Source organism: Phacochoerus africanus, chromosome 12 (assembly GCF_016906955.1).
Source record: "Phacochoerus africanus isolate WHEZ1 chromosome 12, ROS_Pafr_v1, whole genome shotgun sequence".
Lineage (NCBI taxonomy): Eukaryota > Metazoa > Chordata > Mammalia > Artiodactyla > Suidae > Phacochoerus > Phacochoerus africanus.
The window spans coordinates 36,538,864-36,555,169 of NC_062555.1; the positions used below are offsets into that span (position 1 = coordinate 36,538,864).

The window sequence follows — 16,306 nt, forward strand, 5'->3', positions numbered from 1 at the left end:
GTAGATAGACACAGAGATGTAGACAAATCCAGAATGTTTACTCCTATCGTTTTTCAACTATCCTATATTCAGCTACAGATATACTTTATTCCCAAAGGTTGACAACCCAAAGTCCTATCCTTTATACTGTAGCAGTTCTTTTTGGCAATTAGGAAAAGTAATTCTTGGAGAGTAATTTTATTAGAGGGTGGTGGAAGCTAGGTTGTAAGAAGTTAAGGTGAGATTGAGTGGTGAGAAAGAAGAACCAAAAGGTATAGATCACAAAGAATCATGTTATTATAGTATTAAATGATTTGAGGTTAGGGTAGTCATATAAGAGGAATAAAAAGATAGTGAATTCTGTAACATCAGGCATATACCAGAACAATTGGTCCCCTTATTTAAAGGTTCTATACATGTGGATTAGTTTGTATTAAGGAAACGGTATGTTTTGTAATGCTTATGAGTCTTCAGTATTCTTATATTTTTGAATAATAATCACTATTATATTTTCTGTGTCCTAAACAGGATACTGTCTTTGACATCTATTACAGTGTCAATTTCTTTGTAAAGTTTTTTAAATTTTTTTTGGTCTTTTTGTCTTTTCTAGGGCCACACTCACGGCATATGGAGGTTCCCAGGCTAGGGGTCTAATCAGAGCTGTAGCCGCCAGCCTCTGCCAGAGCCACAGCAACACCATTCCGAGCCTCCTCTGAGACCTACACCACAGCTCACGGCAACACTGGATCCTTAACCCACTGAGCGTGGCCAGGGATGGAACCCACAACCTCATGGTTCCTAGTCAGATTCGTTAACCACTGAGCCACGACAGGAACTCCAAGTTTCTTTTTTTTTTAATTAAAGTAAAATGATGGTGTTCCCATCGTGGCACAGCAGGAACGAATCCGACTAGGAACAATGAGGTTGCGGGTTCAATCCCTGGCCTCGCTCAGTGGGTTAAGGATCTGGTGTTTCCGTGAGCTGTGGTGTAGGTTGCAGAAGCGGCTTGGATCCTGCATTGCTGTGGTTGTGGTGTAGGCCGGCAGCTACAGCTCCCATTAGACCCCTAGCCTGGGAACCATGGGTGTGGCCCTAAAAAGACAAAAAAAAAAAAAAATATATATATATAATGATTATGTGATATATACACAGATAATTGACAAAAGAAATAAAAATCTCAAAATTAAAAATTTTTACTTTGTTATCTCCTATAAAATACAGAGTTCTCTCCTTTGGCTTGGATAGATAATTTTGGAGAACCCAGACTGTTTTTTTAAGTCTTTGTTTTTTTATCCTGTATGTATTGTCATGGTTACCTTGCTGGTGTAGTATAATGCTATCATCTGTTTATTGTGAAACTCTGTTTATTTTTAGCTGACATCTGAAATGTTTGAAGCAGATCTTGAGAAGGCATTGTTGCTAAGTAAATTAGAATATGAAGAACACAAAAAGGTATTTACACATCTATTGATTTAGCTATTTTATTAGATTTAAATTGCCTTAGTATAGGATTGGATTTCCAGAAGTTAGTACCTTCCAAAATTTTGTGTAAAAGTTTTCCTTTAAAGTTTGTCCTAAATAATCATTATTGTAACCAAATATTAACATAAGATTTTTATAAGATTTCTCTTCAAGGTTTGAGGGACAACAGAAACATGTGGACTAAGCTTTATCTGGTGATTTGGGATATTTAAGAAATTTCTCCTCCCAGAGTTTACTTTGTGACTCAGTGGGTTAAGGATCTGGTGTTGCCACAAGCTGTGGCATAAGTTGTAGATGCTGCTTGGATCCAGTGTTGCCAGGGCTCTAGAGTTGGTCAGCAGCTGCAGCTCTGATTTGACCCCTAGCCTGGGACCTTCCATATGCTGCAGGTGCCGGCATAAAAAAGAAGAAGAAGAAGAAAAAAATTTCTCTTCCCAAGGTGAAGGGAAGACAGGAAATGAACTTAATTGCAGGTGATTTATTTTAACTCATTTATTTATTTGTCTTTTTAGGGCCACATATGGAGGTTCCCAGGCCAGGGGTCAGATTGGAGCTGAAGCTGCTGGCCTACACCACAGCCACAGCAATGCCAGATTCGAGCCGCATCTGCGACCTACACCACAGCTCATGGCAACGCCAGATCCTTAACCCACTGAGCAAGGCCAGGGATCAAACCTGCGTCCCCATGAATACTAGTCAGGTTCGTTTCTGCTGAGCCACAATGGGAACTCCCCGATTTTAACTCATTTTAAATTAACATAGAAAACAATTAAATTTTTAAAATTTAAGTGTGAATACAGAGGCGTCCATTAAGAGACCTTCTGCTAGAGGTACACTGTAATTAACTAAATTAGAGGACAATTCTGATAATTTGACCTTGTGAACTCAGTATTTATCACTAAGCCTTGATATCGGACTGTATGCCAAAGTGCATTCCACAACTTGTAACTGTAGGAACATTTAAGCAAAATATAGTGTTGGTTTCTATTTTCTCTATTTTGCTTTTTAGGGCTGCATTTGCAGTCTATGGAAGTTCCCAGCTACAGCTGCCGACCTACACCACAGCCACAGCAACAGAATCCAAGCTGCATTTGCAACCTATACCACAGCTCACAGGAATGCTGGATCCTTAACCCACTGAGTGAGGCTAGGGATTGAACCTTCATCCTTACGGATACCAGTTGGATTCATTTCCGCTGAACCACAATGAGAACTCCCAGTTTCTATTTTCTTTATTTAAGTTGATCATTTATATTATCCATATTTAACGTTTTATTCCTTTACATATATAGGGGTTTTTTTTTTGGTTCATAATTTATTCACCTTGTGATTACTGAGTGGTTGATTATAAATGGTTTCTGGTTTAAGGGCCTTTAGACTATGTCATTGTACACTCGCTTCCTCACTCAAGGTGAGAGTTAACTAACATTTACCGCAGATGACTTTTTTTTATTTACGGCTCAAGGGAAGAGAATGAAAGTTGCTGTTAGAGCGGACATGGTACCCTTTGTATGTCAGTTTCATTTTCCATGTCCCTGTACCTGTTATCCCGAATAATCAGTAATTGTAATTGTTATTGTAACTTGTCCATTTAGACACAAAGCTGGCAATTACAAAAGTGGATATAGTTAGCTTTACTATGATTTAATCATTTAAATGGACTTTCAGATTACATTGAAAAAAATTCTGACTTGCTCAGTTCAAAAATAAAATCTATCAAATAGATATTATCATACAAATGATTCATTGTTGTTAGATATATGTCTAGATTCTAAAACTAAAAAGATTAGCTTTGCCTATAGAAAAGGAGTAGAGTAGATGGTGTTGGTAAAATATGCTTACAGCCAGTTTTCTTGGCACAGTCATAGGCCTACTATGTAAAAGCATTGATAATATCAGACTGTAATGAATCTCAGAGAATGGAAAAACTCCTTTTGTATGCAGTGGCTCGTTTGATGTGATTACATCGAATGTTAACTCAGTATTCCAATAAAATAATTATTTTAGCCTAAGGATTTTTATAATACCTAAAATTTGGTGTGGCATTTTCTATCCTGAAACTCATTCACCAAACATTTTTTTTTTGAATTCTCAGAATTTGCTAGGCACACAATACAAAGATAAAGACATGGTCCAAGCTCTTGAGCTTAGTGGAGGGAGACACACATATAATTGTTGTGTATAGTATTTAGAAATGTATGTTCTCAGTGCAGTTGGAAGTCAGGAAAATAGAATTTTCTGTGCCTTTGATGGGAGTGGGTTTAAGGAAAGGATTATTTTTAATTTGATAAATCTGATATTTTACAATTTATAAATTTAAGGTGTATAGTATGTTACTTTGATAATTTATATATTATAATATAATTGCCAGATAAGCAGTATTTATCATATTACATCATTATAGTATAGGGGTTTTAAAAATTTTTTTTGTTATTTATTTATTTATTTTTCGGCCTCACCTGCAGCATGTGGAAGTTCTTGGGCCAGGGGTTGAGCCTATACCACAGCTGTAACCAGAGCTCCAGCTGTGACAACTGGATGCTTAACCCTATGAGCCATGAAGGAATGCTTCTTATAGAATAGTATAGAAATGTATATAATATATATTTATTTATATATAAGCTATAGAGATCTAATACAGTATATATTAATTACACTGTACCTTGGATCTCTACAGCTTAATTATTATGCATTACACATTTGTATCCTTAAATACCATCAGTTTCATCTCCTTACCCCTTCCCCTGGTAACTACCACTTTACTTTTTTTTTTTTTTTTTAAGCAGGTTTGGCTTTTTTAAGATTACACATATAAGTGTTAGCATATAGTACTTGTCTTTGTCTTATCTCAGCATAATGTTCTCAAGGTCTACCCCTGTTGTCATATAAGTGGCAGAATATCTTAGGAAAGGGTTCTTTTCTTTTTTTCTTTTTCATCTGCATGCTCAGCATATGGAAATTCCTGGACTAGGGATGGAATCTGAGCTGGAACTGTGACCTGTGCCACAGCTGCAGCAGGAATCTGAGCCAGAGCCATGACCTAAGCCACAGCTGCAGCAAGGCCAGATTTTAACCTACTCTGCTGGGCTGGGGATGAAACTATCACCTCCACAGAGACAAGCCAGACCATTGACCCACTGTGCCACAGCAGGAACTCCAGGAAAGGGTTCTTTTTTTCTTTTTCTTTTTTCTTTTTTTTTTTCCCCCTCTTTTTGTCCTTTCCTAGGGTCACACCTGCGGCACATGGAGATTCCCAGGCTAGGGATCCAATCAGAGCTGTAGCTGCTGGCCTACACCAGAGCCACAGCAACTCGGGATCTGAGCCGTGTTCTGCAACCTACACCACAGCTCATGGCAATGCCAGATCCTTAACTCACTGAGCGAGGCCAGGGGTCAAACCCACAACCTCATGGTTCCTAGTCAGATTCTTTAACCACGACGGAAACTTCAGGGAAGGGTTCTTAAAGAGGAGTCGTACTGGGCTGTATAGCAGTCCATTGGTAGGCAAGATAAAGTAGGCCTTCCCAGTGAAGGAGTGTCATGTATACAAAATATGTGCATGTGAAAGAGTGGAGCATATTTGAAAAACTAATTTAGGGACTTAGAGTTGCTAGAGGTACTGCTACTAGAATAGGATATAAAGAACCTCGTGTACAGGTGAAGGAGATTGGGTTTTACACATTTGTTGGCACAGAGCTGTTGAATATTTTTAACGTGATTTTCATTATAGAAACTCATGCTATAATAGTGCGGAAGATGATTGGAGGGACTAAAATTAGAGGGTGTTGCAGTGTCAAGCTAGAAAAAGATAGGGGAAATGACATAAGTTATGAATAAAAGGGAATAGATTTAAAAGGTCTTTAGGAGATAAATTCAAAAAGACCTAGTTGCTAATTTGCATATAAAGTGCGTAGGAAGAATAGGCCAGGATGACTGAGGTTTCTAGACTAGACAGTTGTGTAGATGATGGTGGCATTAAACCAGGTACTTACTATAGGATCAAGTAAGGAAGGCAGGGTGAACATACTTAATTTGGAGATGCTTTTCGAACATTCAGGTCAAGTTGTCTGTACATACCCAAGTCATCACATAGAACTTTACGCTTTGAGTTAGAAGAATGAGTATAAAGCATAAGAAGAAGAGGTTAATAAAGAAATAATAGGAAGTTACCTGGTGGTGCAGTGTGTTAAGTATCCAGTGTTGTCACTGCTGTGGCTTGGGTTGCTGGTGTGAATCGAATTGGATCCCTGGCCTGGGAACTTGGGAATGCCGCAGGTGTAGCCAAAAAGAAAAAAAAAAAAAGAATAATAGTGAACAGAGGCTGCATTTTAAAGAATAGAATTAGGAAAAGAGAAGCCAGTGAAGGAGACTTAAGAATAGTCAGAAGTAGGAGTTCCCTTGTGGTACAGCAGCTTAAGGATCCAGTGTTGTCACTGTAGCAGCTTGTCGCTGCTGTAGTACAGGTTTGGTCCCTGGCCTGGGAACTTCCACATTCCACAGTGTGCCCCTCCCCCAAAAGAATAATCAGAAGTAGATAAATGGATAAAGAAGATATATTTATACAGTGGAATATTGCTTAGCCGCAAAAAGAATGAAATAATGCCATTTGCATTATTTCAGGTCATGGATGGACCTAGAGATTATCCTACTAAGTGAAGTAAACCAGACAGAGACAAGATTCATATGATACTGCTTATATGTAGAATCTAAAAAAAAAATGTTAATATGGGAGTTCTCATTGTGTCTCAGCAGTATCAAATCTGACTAGTATCCATGAGGATGTGGGTTCGATCTCTGGCCTCACTCAGTGAGTTAAGGATTCAGTGTTGCCATGAGCTATGGTATAGGTCACAGATGTGGCTTGGATCCCCCATTGCTGTGGCTGTGGCATGGGATGGCAGCTATAGCTCCGATTCCACCCCTAGCTTGGTAACTTCCATATGCTGCAGATGTGGCCCTTAAAAAAATGGTACAATGGTACAAATGAATTTATATACAACACAGAAACAGACTCACAGATATATAAAACATACTTATGGTCACCAAAGGGGAATGATGGGGGGGGGGATAAATTAAGAATTTGGGATTAACATATACACATTCTTTATTATAAAATAATCAGCAAGGACCTACTGTATAGCACAGGAAACTCTGCTCAATATTTTGTAATAACCTGTAAGGGAAAAGACTCTAAAAAAGTACATATACATGTATGTATAACTGAGTCACTTTGCTGTACACTTGAAACTAACACAACATTATAAATGAACTACACTTTGATTTTTTTTTAAAAAAAGCATTTATAACCAAAAAAAGAAAAGAATAATCAGAAATGTATTGAGAAAACAAGGGGTGCTAGAAAAAATGTCTTTGTATTTTACACTGTAAAGGAGGTTGACCTTAATTTTAGTGTCAGAACAGCAGATGCCAGATTTCAGTGTGGGTGAGAAAGGAAATTTATTGTTGAGTATCACCTAAAGTTTGGTCTTGGTGTTCCCGTCGTGGCTCAGCGGTTAATGAACCTGACTAGTATCCAGAGGACCTAGATTCTGTCCCTGGCCTCGCTCTGTGGATTAAGGATCCGGCATTGCTGTGGCTGTGGCGTAGGCTGGCAGCTGCAGCTCCGATTCGACACCTAGCCTGCGAATTTCCATATACCATGGATGCGACCCTAAAAAGACAAAAAAAAAAAAATTAAGTTTGGTCCTAAAGTGAAGAAGAGTGTGGCAACTAGGAGTTATAAACCAAAGTATAGCTTTTTATTTTAGTTTTTAAAAGGCAAGAGATTGAGTGTAAAAGAAAGTGTCTTTTTATATAGTTTGGATAGCCTATGTTTTGATTTTTTTATTTGCTTCTTATTTTAAAAAAATAAAATTTTAAGGAGCATATTACTTATTGGTAAGTTGATTTTACTAGTGTAAACCAAGCTTAATTATTGTTGGTAATTTTGCTTTTTTAGGAATATGAAAATGATGAAAATGTTTCAACTCAGACAAAGGTTATAAATAAAAAAGGTAAAAGAAAGACTCATCGTGGAAAAGTCAAACCTCTCACAGTAACATTAAAAGAGTTTCAATCTGAAGGTAATATATGTACAAAATCTCTTATACTAGGGGAACTATTCTGAGTCTTTGTATACTTAAGTTGTAAGTACTTTTCTGATTTTTAAAATAAGTAAAGATTGTCTTATTAATATTACTTAGAATGTAAAGAATATAAACCTGTTTGGAAATAAACTGTTTGGGGGTTAAAGTAGTTTAAAATCAGTCATTAAATAAAATTTCATTAAGGATTTATCTTTCTAAATTTTCTAATTTCTTTTCTAAATTTTCCCTTTTCTAAAACTCACTGAAAATAAAAATTGACATTTGTAGTTTTTGAGTCATCTTGAAAGATATTATTGTCCTTATAAAAATAAAGTGATTTGGCTTATGCTAGACCAGAAATACTATTTTCAGATTTCATCCATTATTGGTCAACCTCTTCAGGTTATCTGGAACTATATCTTAGAAAATTGAAATACGGATTTTTAGAATGAGACTTATTACCAGAAATCCCTATACAATATCGTTTGTATTGTTTTTATTGAGCAGGGAAGACCGAGGAAATTATACCATCCACCAGACTTGTTAAAATAGACCACAAAGCACATTATTTTTGGTATGGGAAATGGCAAAAACTTCAAGTCTATGCTGTATAATATGGTAGCTACGATTCATGTGTGGCAAACTATAAGTTAATTAAAATGCATTGAAGTTAAAAATGCCTTAGTTGCATTAGCCACATTTGATGCTCAGTGCCGTATGTAACTAGCAGCTTCCATATTAGACAGCACAGGTATGTTACATTACTGTCATCACAGAAAATTTTAGCGATGAGTGCTGTGCTAATAATACCAGTTATAATTATTGATGACCAAATGAACAGCTGCTTCTTCACTGACTGAGAGTTTAATACACTGGGCATTTGTTTCATGAGGATTAATAATACCTTAGGAATAATTAAAAGGTAAACAAAAGGACGTTTTCATTAACAAACCTGTGGAGTTAGGAATAAATTTAGAGGATTGTATTGCTTTCATTTAAAGATGAGGAAAGTTTTTCCTATAGCCTGCCTTGTTGATTAGGTTGCTTTGTTTGGGGATTAAAAGAAGAGATGTATGTTAAATTTCCAACTTTGGTAAGAAAGATTTTATATATGAATTATTAAAAACTAGGCAGAAACATGAAAAGAATGCTTTCTAAAACTTAATTTTTTTTCATGTGTTTAAGCTATGTAAATTTATTAGCTACATCGAGAAAGACATTAGTATAATACTGTTAAAAGGAAGCTACACAACTGTTTCAAAACCATGATTAACACAGTCATGATTCTTCCTTGGCTTTGGGCATCACGTTGTATGATGCTAAGTAGAACATGGCTAGAAGAATGACTGTATAGCCCACCAGGATTTGGGAGTTTGATCTGATACTTTTGATTTTGACATTTACTGTGTTTGTGGACAGTATTCTGGGTGCTTTAGAGAACTGGACCAGCTTTTAGATTCTCAAATAGATTTCTCATAAGAAACTGTTCTATTAAATTATTTTAGTCCTCATGAATGAAAAATTTCTGCTATGCATGAAAAGCATTATTAAATATTAGATATCCTGATCATCTCCAATTTAAATAAGAACACTTGCTTCCTATTTGTACTTCAGTTTCAACCTTATATCTGTGTGCATTCCTACAATATTTCAGAAACACTTTGTTGTTACTAAGTCAGTGATTTGTTTAATCTTGATATAGATATGCCATCTTTTTGTATTTATAAATATTCATCAATTTTAGGACTTTGCCACAGTATTATCAACTCACTATGATGTGTATTTTTAAAATTAACAAAAAACTAGCTAATAGTTTTAAAAGACACAAATTGCTATTCTGTGTTGTATTTATTCCACAAAGGCAGTGACCTGTACAATTTTTGGCAATAAGAGTACCCTGTGATTTGATTTTAGACATATTTGTTCCTCCTTCAATTCCCCCCTCCCGAATTATGTGAAGCCATAAACCTAAAATATATGGAATTCAAATGTTTAAAATTTAATAGTACCATTTGGTGTAGGTGGCATTTACTGGGATAAAAATCCTTAAGGAGAGAAAATTAGTAATTATGTGTAAATTTTAATAGCATATCCCTAGAAAAGTAAATCTGATGTGAGTCCTAGAGAACCTACAAATGATTTCTGTAACTATTATTATAATTTTGAAAATTTTTTCAATAATTTTGTTGAAATATTTTACATATTGAAATATTTTTATATGTTAATGTCCTCCAATGAAGTCTCACCATTTTTTTTTCATTTACAGATCCCATTAGTAAAAAGACTGAGGTAAGTGTTATTGTAACCGTCTTTATTCTAGAAGACATTTGATAAAACTTCTGATGATTTTAAGAATAATGCTTTAGTGTTTAGCAGTAAGTCATGAATGAACTCAAGCATGTTTCTGGCAATTAAAAGGATATAAATTACATTACAGTAGTATAAAAATACTATTTGCAGGAAGTATAATAGAATTTGATTTAGCGTCCTAATTAGTGTGTGTTTAAAGGTTACCACATGTAAGCTTAAAATTTTAGGGAAAAATGGTATAATATTCCAATCTTTATTAAAAACATCCTAAAACCATGTCTCAGGATTTTTTGGAATTATGGAAATTGTGAGGTAAACTGTGATTTTATAATTTATATCTGTAGATAAGATAACCTGATCGTATACTTCTCTTGCCATTCATTATTAGAGGGTAGTGCAGCCTACACATAATTTCCTAGTATTATAGGTCATTTTTTAAAGACTCTAATATAGCTTCTATAAACCTTTTAGAATTAGAAGATAACTACTATAAAATATCTTCTAATATTGAGGAAGGCACTAATAAAATGTTAAGAGTTCCTTTGACTTAAGTAGTAATTTGAAAGTTTCATTTTTCTTCAGTTATCTAGTATTTTTGTTATTCATTCCCTTAATAGATTTTTTTTTTTTTAGGCCTGCACCCATGACATATGGAGGTCCCCAGACTAGGGGTCCAGTTGGAGCTACAGCTGCCAGCTACACCACAACTCACAGCAATGCCAGATCCTTACCCCACTGAGCGAGGCCAGGGATCAAACCCACCCCATGGTTCCTAATTGGATTCATTTCTGCTGCCCCACAACAGGAACTCCTTAATTGATTTTTTTTAATGGTCAGATGTTCCTTGATTTCACTTTAGAAAACATACATGGTTTTGACCATTTTGTTTTTTGATGTTTCAGATATTTGCTTGACAGGTCAGGGAAATGAAATCTATCTCTGTGAAAACCACATCTTAAATAACTCTGTGACTATATTAGTAATATAGTCCTCAACCATACACACAAGCACAAAATCGATTTGTTAAAACGGATGATAGAAATTCTTTTAAAGTTAATTACAAACCACTGTCACCATTTTTAGATTAAAATTTAAATAATCACAAATATAGACTGAGTATTAATTTTATGTTTGAAAGTAGAAAACGTACTTTTGGACTGATTTCAATTTTTTTATTATGCATTGATTTATTTGGAAGATAGCTTTATACAAATGAGGAAGCAGATACCAAAGGTGCACCCTATTCCTAAGAGACTACCAGCAGCTATTAGTGGAAGGAATAATAATTTTTATAAACAATTCATGTTTACTTTTTCTTCTTCAGTGATTGAAAAGAAAAAAATGCAGGCTGGCAGGATCTCATCTATTTAATATATTTAATACAAAATTGTATTTAAACAGGCATAGGTATGTGATATAGCATATGTTTTGTCTCTCATTATAGTTTTAGAACTGTTTTATTTTTCTTCTATTAAATGATTTGCTATGTAATAAAATTCACTTTGAATAATCCTGATGATTAAGACATTTTGTACATTTATAAATGAAATCTAATTATAATTTATTTCGTACATAACAATTTTAAGAAATTGGTCAAAAGAATATGTAATTCACAGTATCTTTTGACACTTGTAAAAAATATACCAAAGTTGTGTTTGATTTCCATTGAGGTATTACTCACTTTCTTGGGACTGGAATATATAAATATGTAATGGTTATGCCATTACTCTAGGAATTTAGAAGAACTTTTAATTTTTTAATTAAACAGTAATTGATTTACAATGTTGTGCCAGTTTCTGCTGTACAGCAAAGTGACTCAGTCATAAATATATACACATTCTTTTTTAAAAAATATTATTTTCCATCATCATCTATATATACCAGAAGATTGGATATAGTTCCCTGTGCTGTACATTAGGACCTTGTTGTCTATCTGTTCTAAATGTAATAGTTTGCATGTATTAACCCCAAACTCCCAGTCTGTCCCACTCCACAAGTCTGTTCTCTGTGTCTGTGAGTCTGTTTCTGTTACATAGATAGGTTCATTTGTGCCATATTTTAGATTCCACATAAGTGAGATCATGTGGTATTTGTCTTTCTCTTTCTGACTTCTCTTAGTGTGGTAATCTCTAGTTGTCTTCATGTTGATGCAAATGGCCTTATTTCACTCTCTTCTTTTTCTTTTTTTAATTATGGCTATACCTGTAGCATATGGAAGTTCCTTGGCTAGGTGTTGAATTGGAGCTGCAGCTGAGGCCTATGCCACAGCCACAGCCACAGCCACAGCCACAGCCACACTCTATCCGAATCACATCTGCTGCCTATGCCACAGCTTGTGAAAACATGGATTTTTTTTTTTGCATTTTATTTTATTTTTTAATTTTATTTAAACAATTTTTATTATTATTAATTTTTTTTTGCTTTTTAGGGCCACATCCAGTGCATAAAGAAGTTCCCAGGCTAGGGGTTGGGTCAGGGCTACAGCTGCCAGCTTACGCCACAGCCACAGCAATGTGGGATCTGACCCGACTCTGCGACCTACACCACAACACTTGGCGGTGCTGGATCCCCAACCTAATAAGCAAGGCCATATCCTCATAGATACTAGTCACATTTGTTTCCGCTGTGCCACAATGGAACTCCATATTATACTTTATTTTTAGTTGAGTGAGTTTTATGATATTTATAGTTGTACAGCCATAATCACAACATAATTTTACAACATTTCTATCCCAAATCCCAGCCCATATCCTCCCACCTGTCTCTTTTCGGTAACCCTAAGTTTTTCAAAGTCTGTGAGTCAGTTTCTTTTCTGCAAAGAAGTTCATCGTATTCTTTTTTTCCCGTATAAGTGATGGCATATGATGTTTGTGTCTCACTGTCTGACTTACTTCACTTAGCATGATAAGTTCTAGGTCCATCCATGTTGCTGTAAATGCAGTTATTTCATTCCTTTTTATGGCTGAATAATATTCCATTGTGTATTTGTACCACATCTTTTTTATCCTTATTTTCTCCTCTGTTTACCACATCTTCTTTACTCATCTGTCAATATTTAGGTTGCTTCCATGTCTTGGCTATTGTATATAGTGCAGCAGTGAACATTGGGGTACCTGTATCTTTTAGAGTCATGGTACTCTCTGGATAGATGCCCAGGAGTGGGATTGCTGGATCATATGGTAGTTCCATTTTTAGTTTTTTGAGGCATCTCCATACTCTTTCCATAGTGGCTGCACCAGTTTTATTCCCACCAACAGTGTAAGAGGGTTCCCTTTTCTCCACATCCTCTCCAGTATTTATTGTTTGTAGACATTTTTATGATGGCCATTCTGGCTGGTGTAAAGGTGGCACATACATAATTACTCTAGTAATTAGTGATGTTGAACATCTTTTCATGTGTATTTTGGCCATCACAATGTAGATTCTTAACCTAGTGAGCGAGGTCAGGGATGGAACCTGCATCCTCACAGAGACAACATTGGGTCCTCAACCCGCTAAACTAATATGGGAACTCTTATTTGGTTCTTTTTATGGCTGAGTAGTATTCCATTGTATATATGAGCTACATCATCTTAATCCATTCATCTATTGATGGACATTTAGGTTGTCTTCATATCTTGGCTATTGTTAATAGTGCGGCAGTGAACATAGGGGTGCGTGTATCTTTATGAATTATAGTTCTGTCCAGATGTATGCCCAGAAGTGGGATTGCTGGATCATTAGGTAGCTCCATGTTTAGTTTTCTGAGGAACCTCCATACGGTTTTCCATAATGGTTGCACCAATTTACATTCCCACCAACAGTGTTAAGAGGGTTCCATTTTCTCCACACTCTCTCTGGCATTTGTTACTTGTAGACTTGTTAATGATGGCCATTCTTTCTTTTTTTCCTTTGCATTTTATGGCTGCACCTGTTGCATATGGAAGTTCCCAGGCTCAGGGTTGAATTGAAGCTGCAGCCCCCAGCCTACACCACAGCCATAGCAATACCAGATCCAAACCACATCTGTGACCTACCCCACAGCTTGCTGCAAAGCCAGATCCTTAACCCACTGAGCAAGGCCAGGCATCGAACCTGCATCTTCCTGGATACCTGTTGGGTTTTTAATCCACTGAGCCACAATGGGAACTTCAGTGATGGCCATTCTGACCAGTGTGAGGTACTATCTCATAGTAGTTTTGAATTGCATTTCTTTAATAATTAGTGATGTTGAGCATCTTTTCATGTGCCTACTGGCCATCCATATGTCTTCTTTGGAGAGATGTCTCTTTAGGTCTTCTGCCCATTTTTCAATTGGGTTGATTTTTTTCCTGTTGAGTTGTTTGTATGTTTAGGAGATTAAACACTTATTATCATTTGCAACTGTTTTCTCTCATTCTGTAGGTTGTCTTTTTGTTTTTTGAATGGCTTCCTTTGATGTGCAAAAGCTTGTTAAGTTTGATTAGGTACCATTGGTTTATTTTTATTTTTATTTCTGTTGCCTTGGGAGACTGACCTAAGAAAACTTTTTTTTTTTTAAGGGCCATACCCACAGCATCTGGAGGTTCCCAGGCCAGGGGTTGAATCAGAGCTGTAGCTGCTGGCCTACACCACAACCGTAGCAATGCCAGATCCAAACCACACCACAGCTCATGGCAATGCCAGATCCTTAACCCACTGAGCAAGGCCATGCATCGAACCTGCGTCCTCATGGATACTAGTAAGATTCATTTCTGCTGAGCCATGATGGGAACTCCCTCAGAAAACATTTGTAAGGTTGATGTCAGAGAATATTTTGCCTATGTTCTCTTCTAGGAGTTTTATGGTGTGATGTCTTATGTTTAAATTTTGAACCCATTTTGAGTTTATTTTTGTGCATGGTGTGTTGTAGTTTCACAGATTTACACGCAGCCATTCAATTTTCCCAGCACCACTTGCCATAAAAAGAAAAAGGCGGAGGGTAGCAAAGATATGATGCATATTGTTCTTGACAGAGGTTAGCAATTTTAGAGTATAGTAGGAAAAAAAAATCTCTTGGCATAAGTAACATATTAAAGATGGAAAAAATTAATTACTGAGTAAAATGTAAAATTAAATATTACATTTTAGGAGTAGAAAACAAATCTCATTTTAGAGTTGAAATCAGAATTTTTCCACACTTATTTTTTTGAACTTTTTGAAAAAAGTTTTACTAAACAAAAAGTACAGGATCAGATGGCTTCACGGACAAATTCTACCAAACATATAAAGAAGACCTTACACTAATTCTTTTTAAACTCTTCCAAAAGACTAAAGAAGAAGGAACACTCTCAAAGACATTCTTTGATGCCACCATCACCCTAATACCAAAACCAAAGATACTACCAAAAAAGAAAACTATACACCAATATCTTTGATGAATATAGATGCAAAAATTCTCAACAACATTTTGGCCAACCAAATCCAACAACACATAAAAAAATCATACACTATAACCAAATGGAATTCAACCTGAGTTCATTAGGATGGTTCAGTATATGCAAATCAACGTGATACATCATATTAACAAAAAGAAAAGTCAGAAACATATTAACAAAAAGAAAAGTCAGAAACCACATGATCATCTCAATAGATGCATAAAAAGCATTTGACAACATCCATTCATGATAAAAACTCCTACCAAAGTGGATATATTATCTCAACATAATAAAAGCCATTTATAACCCACAGCCAATAAAATACTCAATGGAGAAAAGCTGAATGAATGCTTTCCCACTAAAATCTGGAACAAGACAAGGATGCCAACCTACTCTCACCACTTTTATTCAAATGTAGTATTATAATTAGACAAAAAAAAAAAGGAAATAAAAGGTGGCCAAACTGGAAGAGGAAGAGGTAAAATTGTTACTGTATGCACAGGACATGATACTATATGTAAAAAACCCTAAGTACTCCACACAAAAACTACTTGATATGATCCATGAATGCAGAAAAGTAGCAGGATACAAAGTTAACATAAATTGATCGCATTTCTGTATACTAACAATGATTATAAAAGGAATATTAGAAAAGGAGTGTAACAGTGATTAGAAAAGGAATATTAAAAAGTACCATTTAAAATCACACCAAAAAAACCTAAATGCCTAGGAATAAACCTGACCAAGGAAGTGAAAGACTTACACGCTGAAAACTATAAAACTTAAATCAAGAAAATTAAAGAGGATTCAAAGAAATGCAGAGATATCCCATGCTCCTGGATTGGAAGAATATCATTAAAATGTCATACTACCCAGAGCAATTTACAGATTTAATGTCATTTCTATCAAAGTGCCCATGATATTTTTCAGAGAATTAGATAAAATAATCCAAAAATTGCTATGGAACCATAAAAGACATGGAACTGCCAAAGAATCCTGAGGAGGAGAAAACAGAGCAGCAGGCATAACTCTCCCAGACTTCAGACAATGTTACAGCACTACAGTAATCAGGAC

The 16,306-nt window shown here is 35.6% G+C and overlaps 1 protein-coding gene across 2 annotated transcripts in view; it reads left to right on the forward strand.

The window, feature by feature from the left end:
* The window catches only part of GKAP1 (G kinase anchoring protein 1), an 86,081-nt gene that overhangs the window by 24,568 nt on the left and 45,207 nt on the right, over positions 1-16,306 (forward strand). For both annotated transcript variants that reach the window (XM_047755242.1, XM_047755243.1), the window contains exons 4-6: positions 1,354-1,431; positions 7,421-7,544; positions 9,814-9,836. In XM_047755242.1, coding sequence (XP_047611198.1) covers positions 1,354-1,431; positions 7,421-7,544; positions 9,814-9,836 — 225 coding nt within the window. The remainder of the gene's footprint in view (positions 1-1,353; positions 1,432-7,420; positions 7,545-9,813; positions 9,837-16,306) is intronic.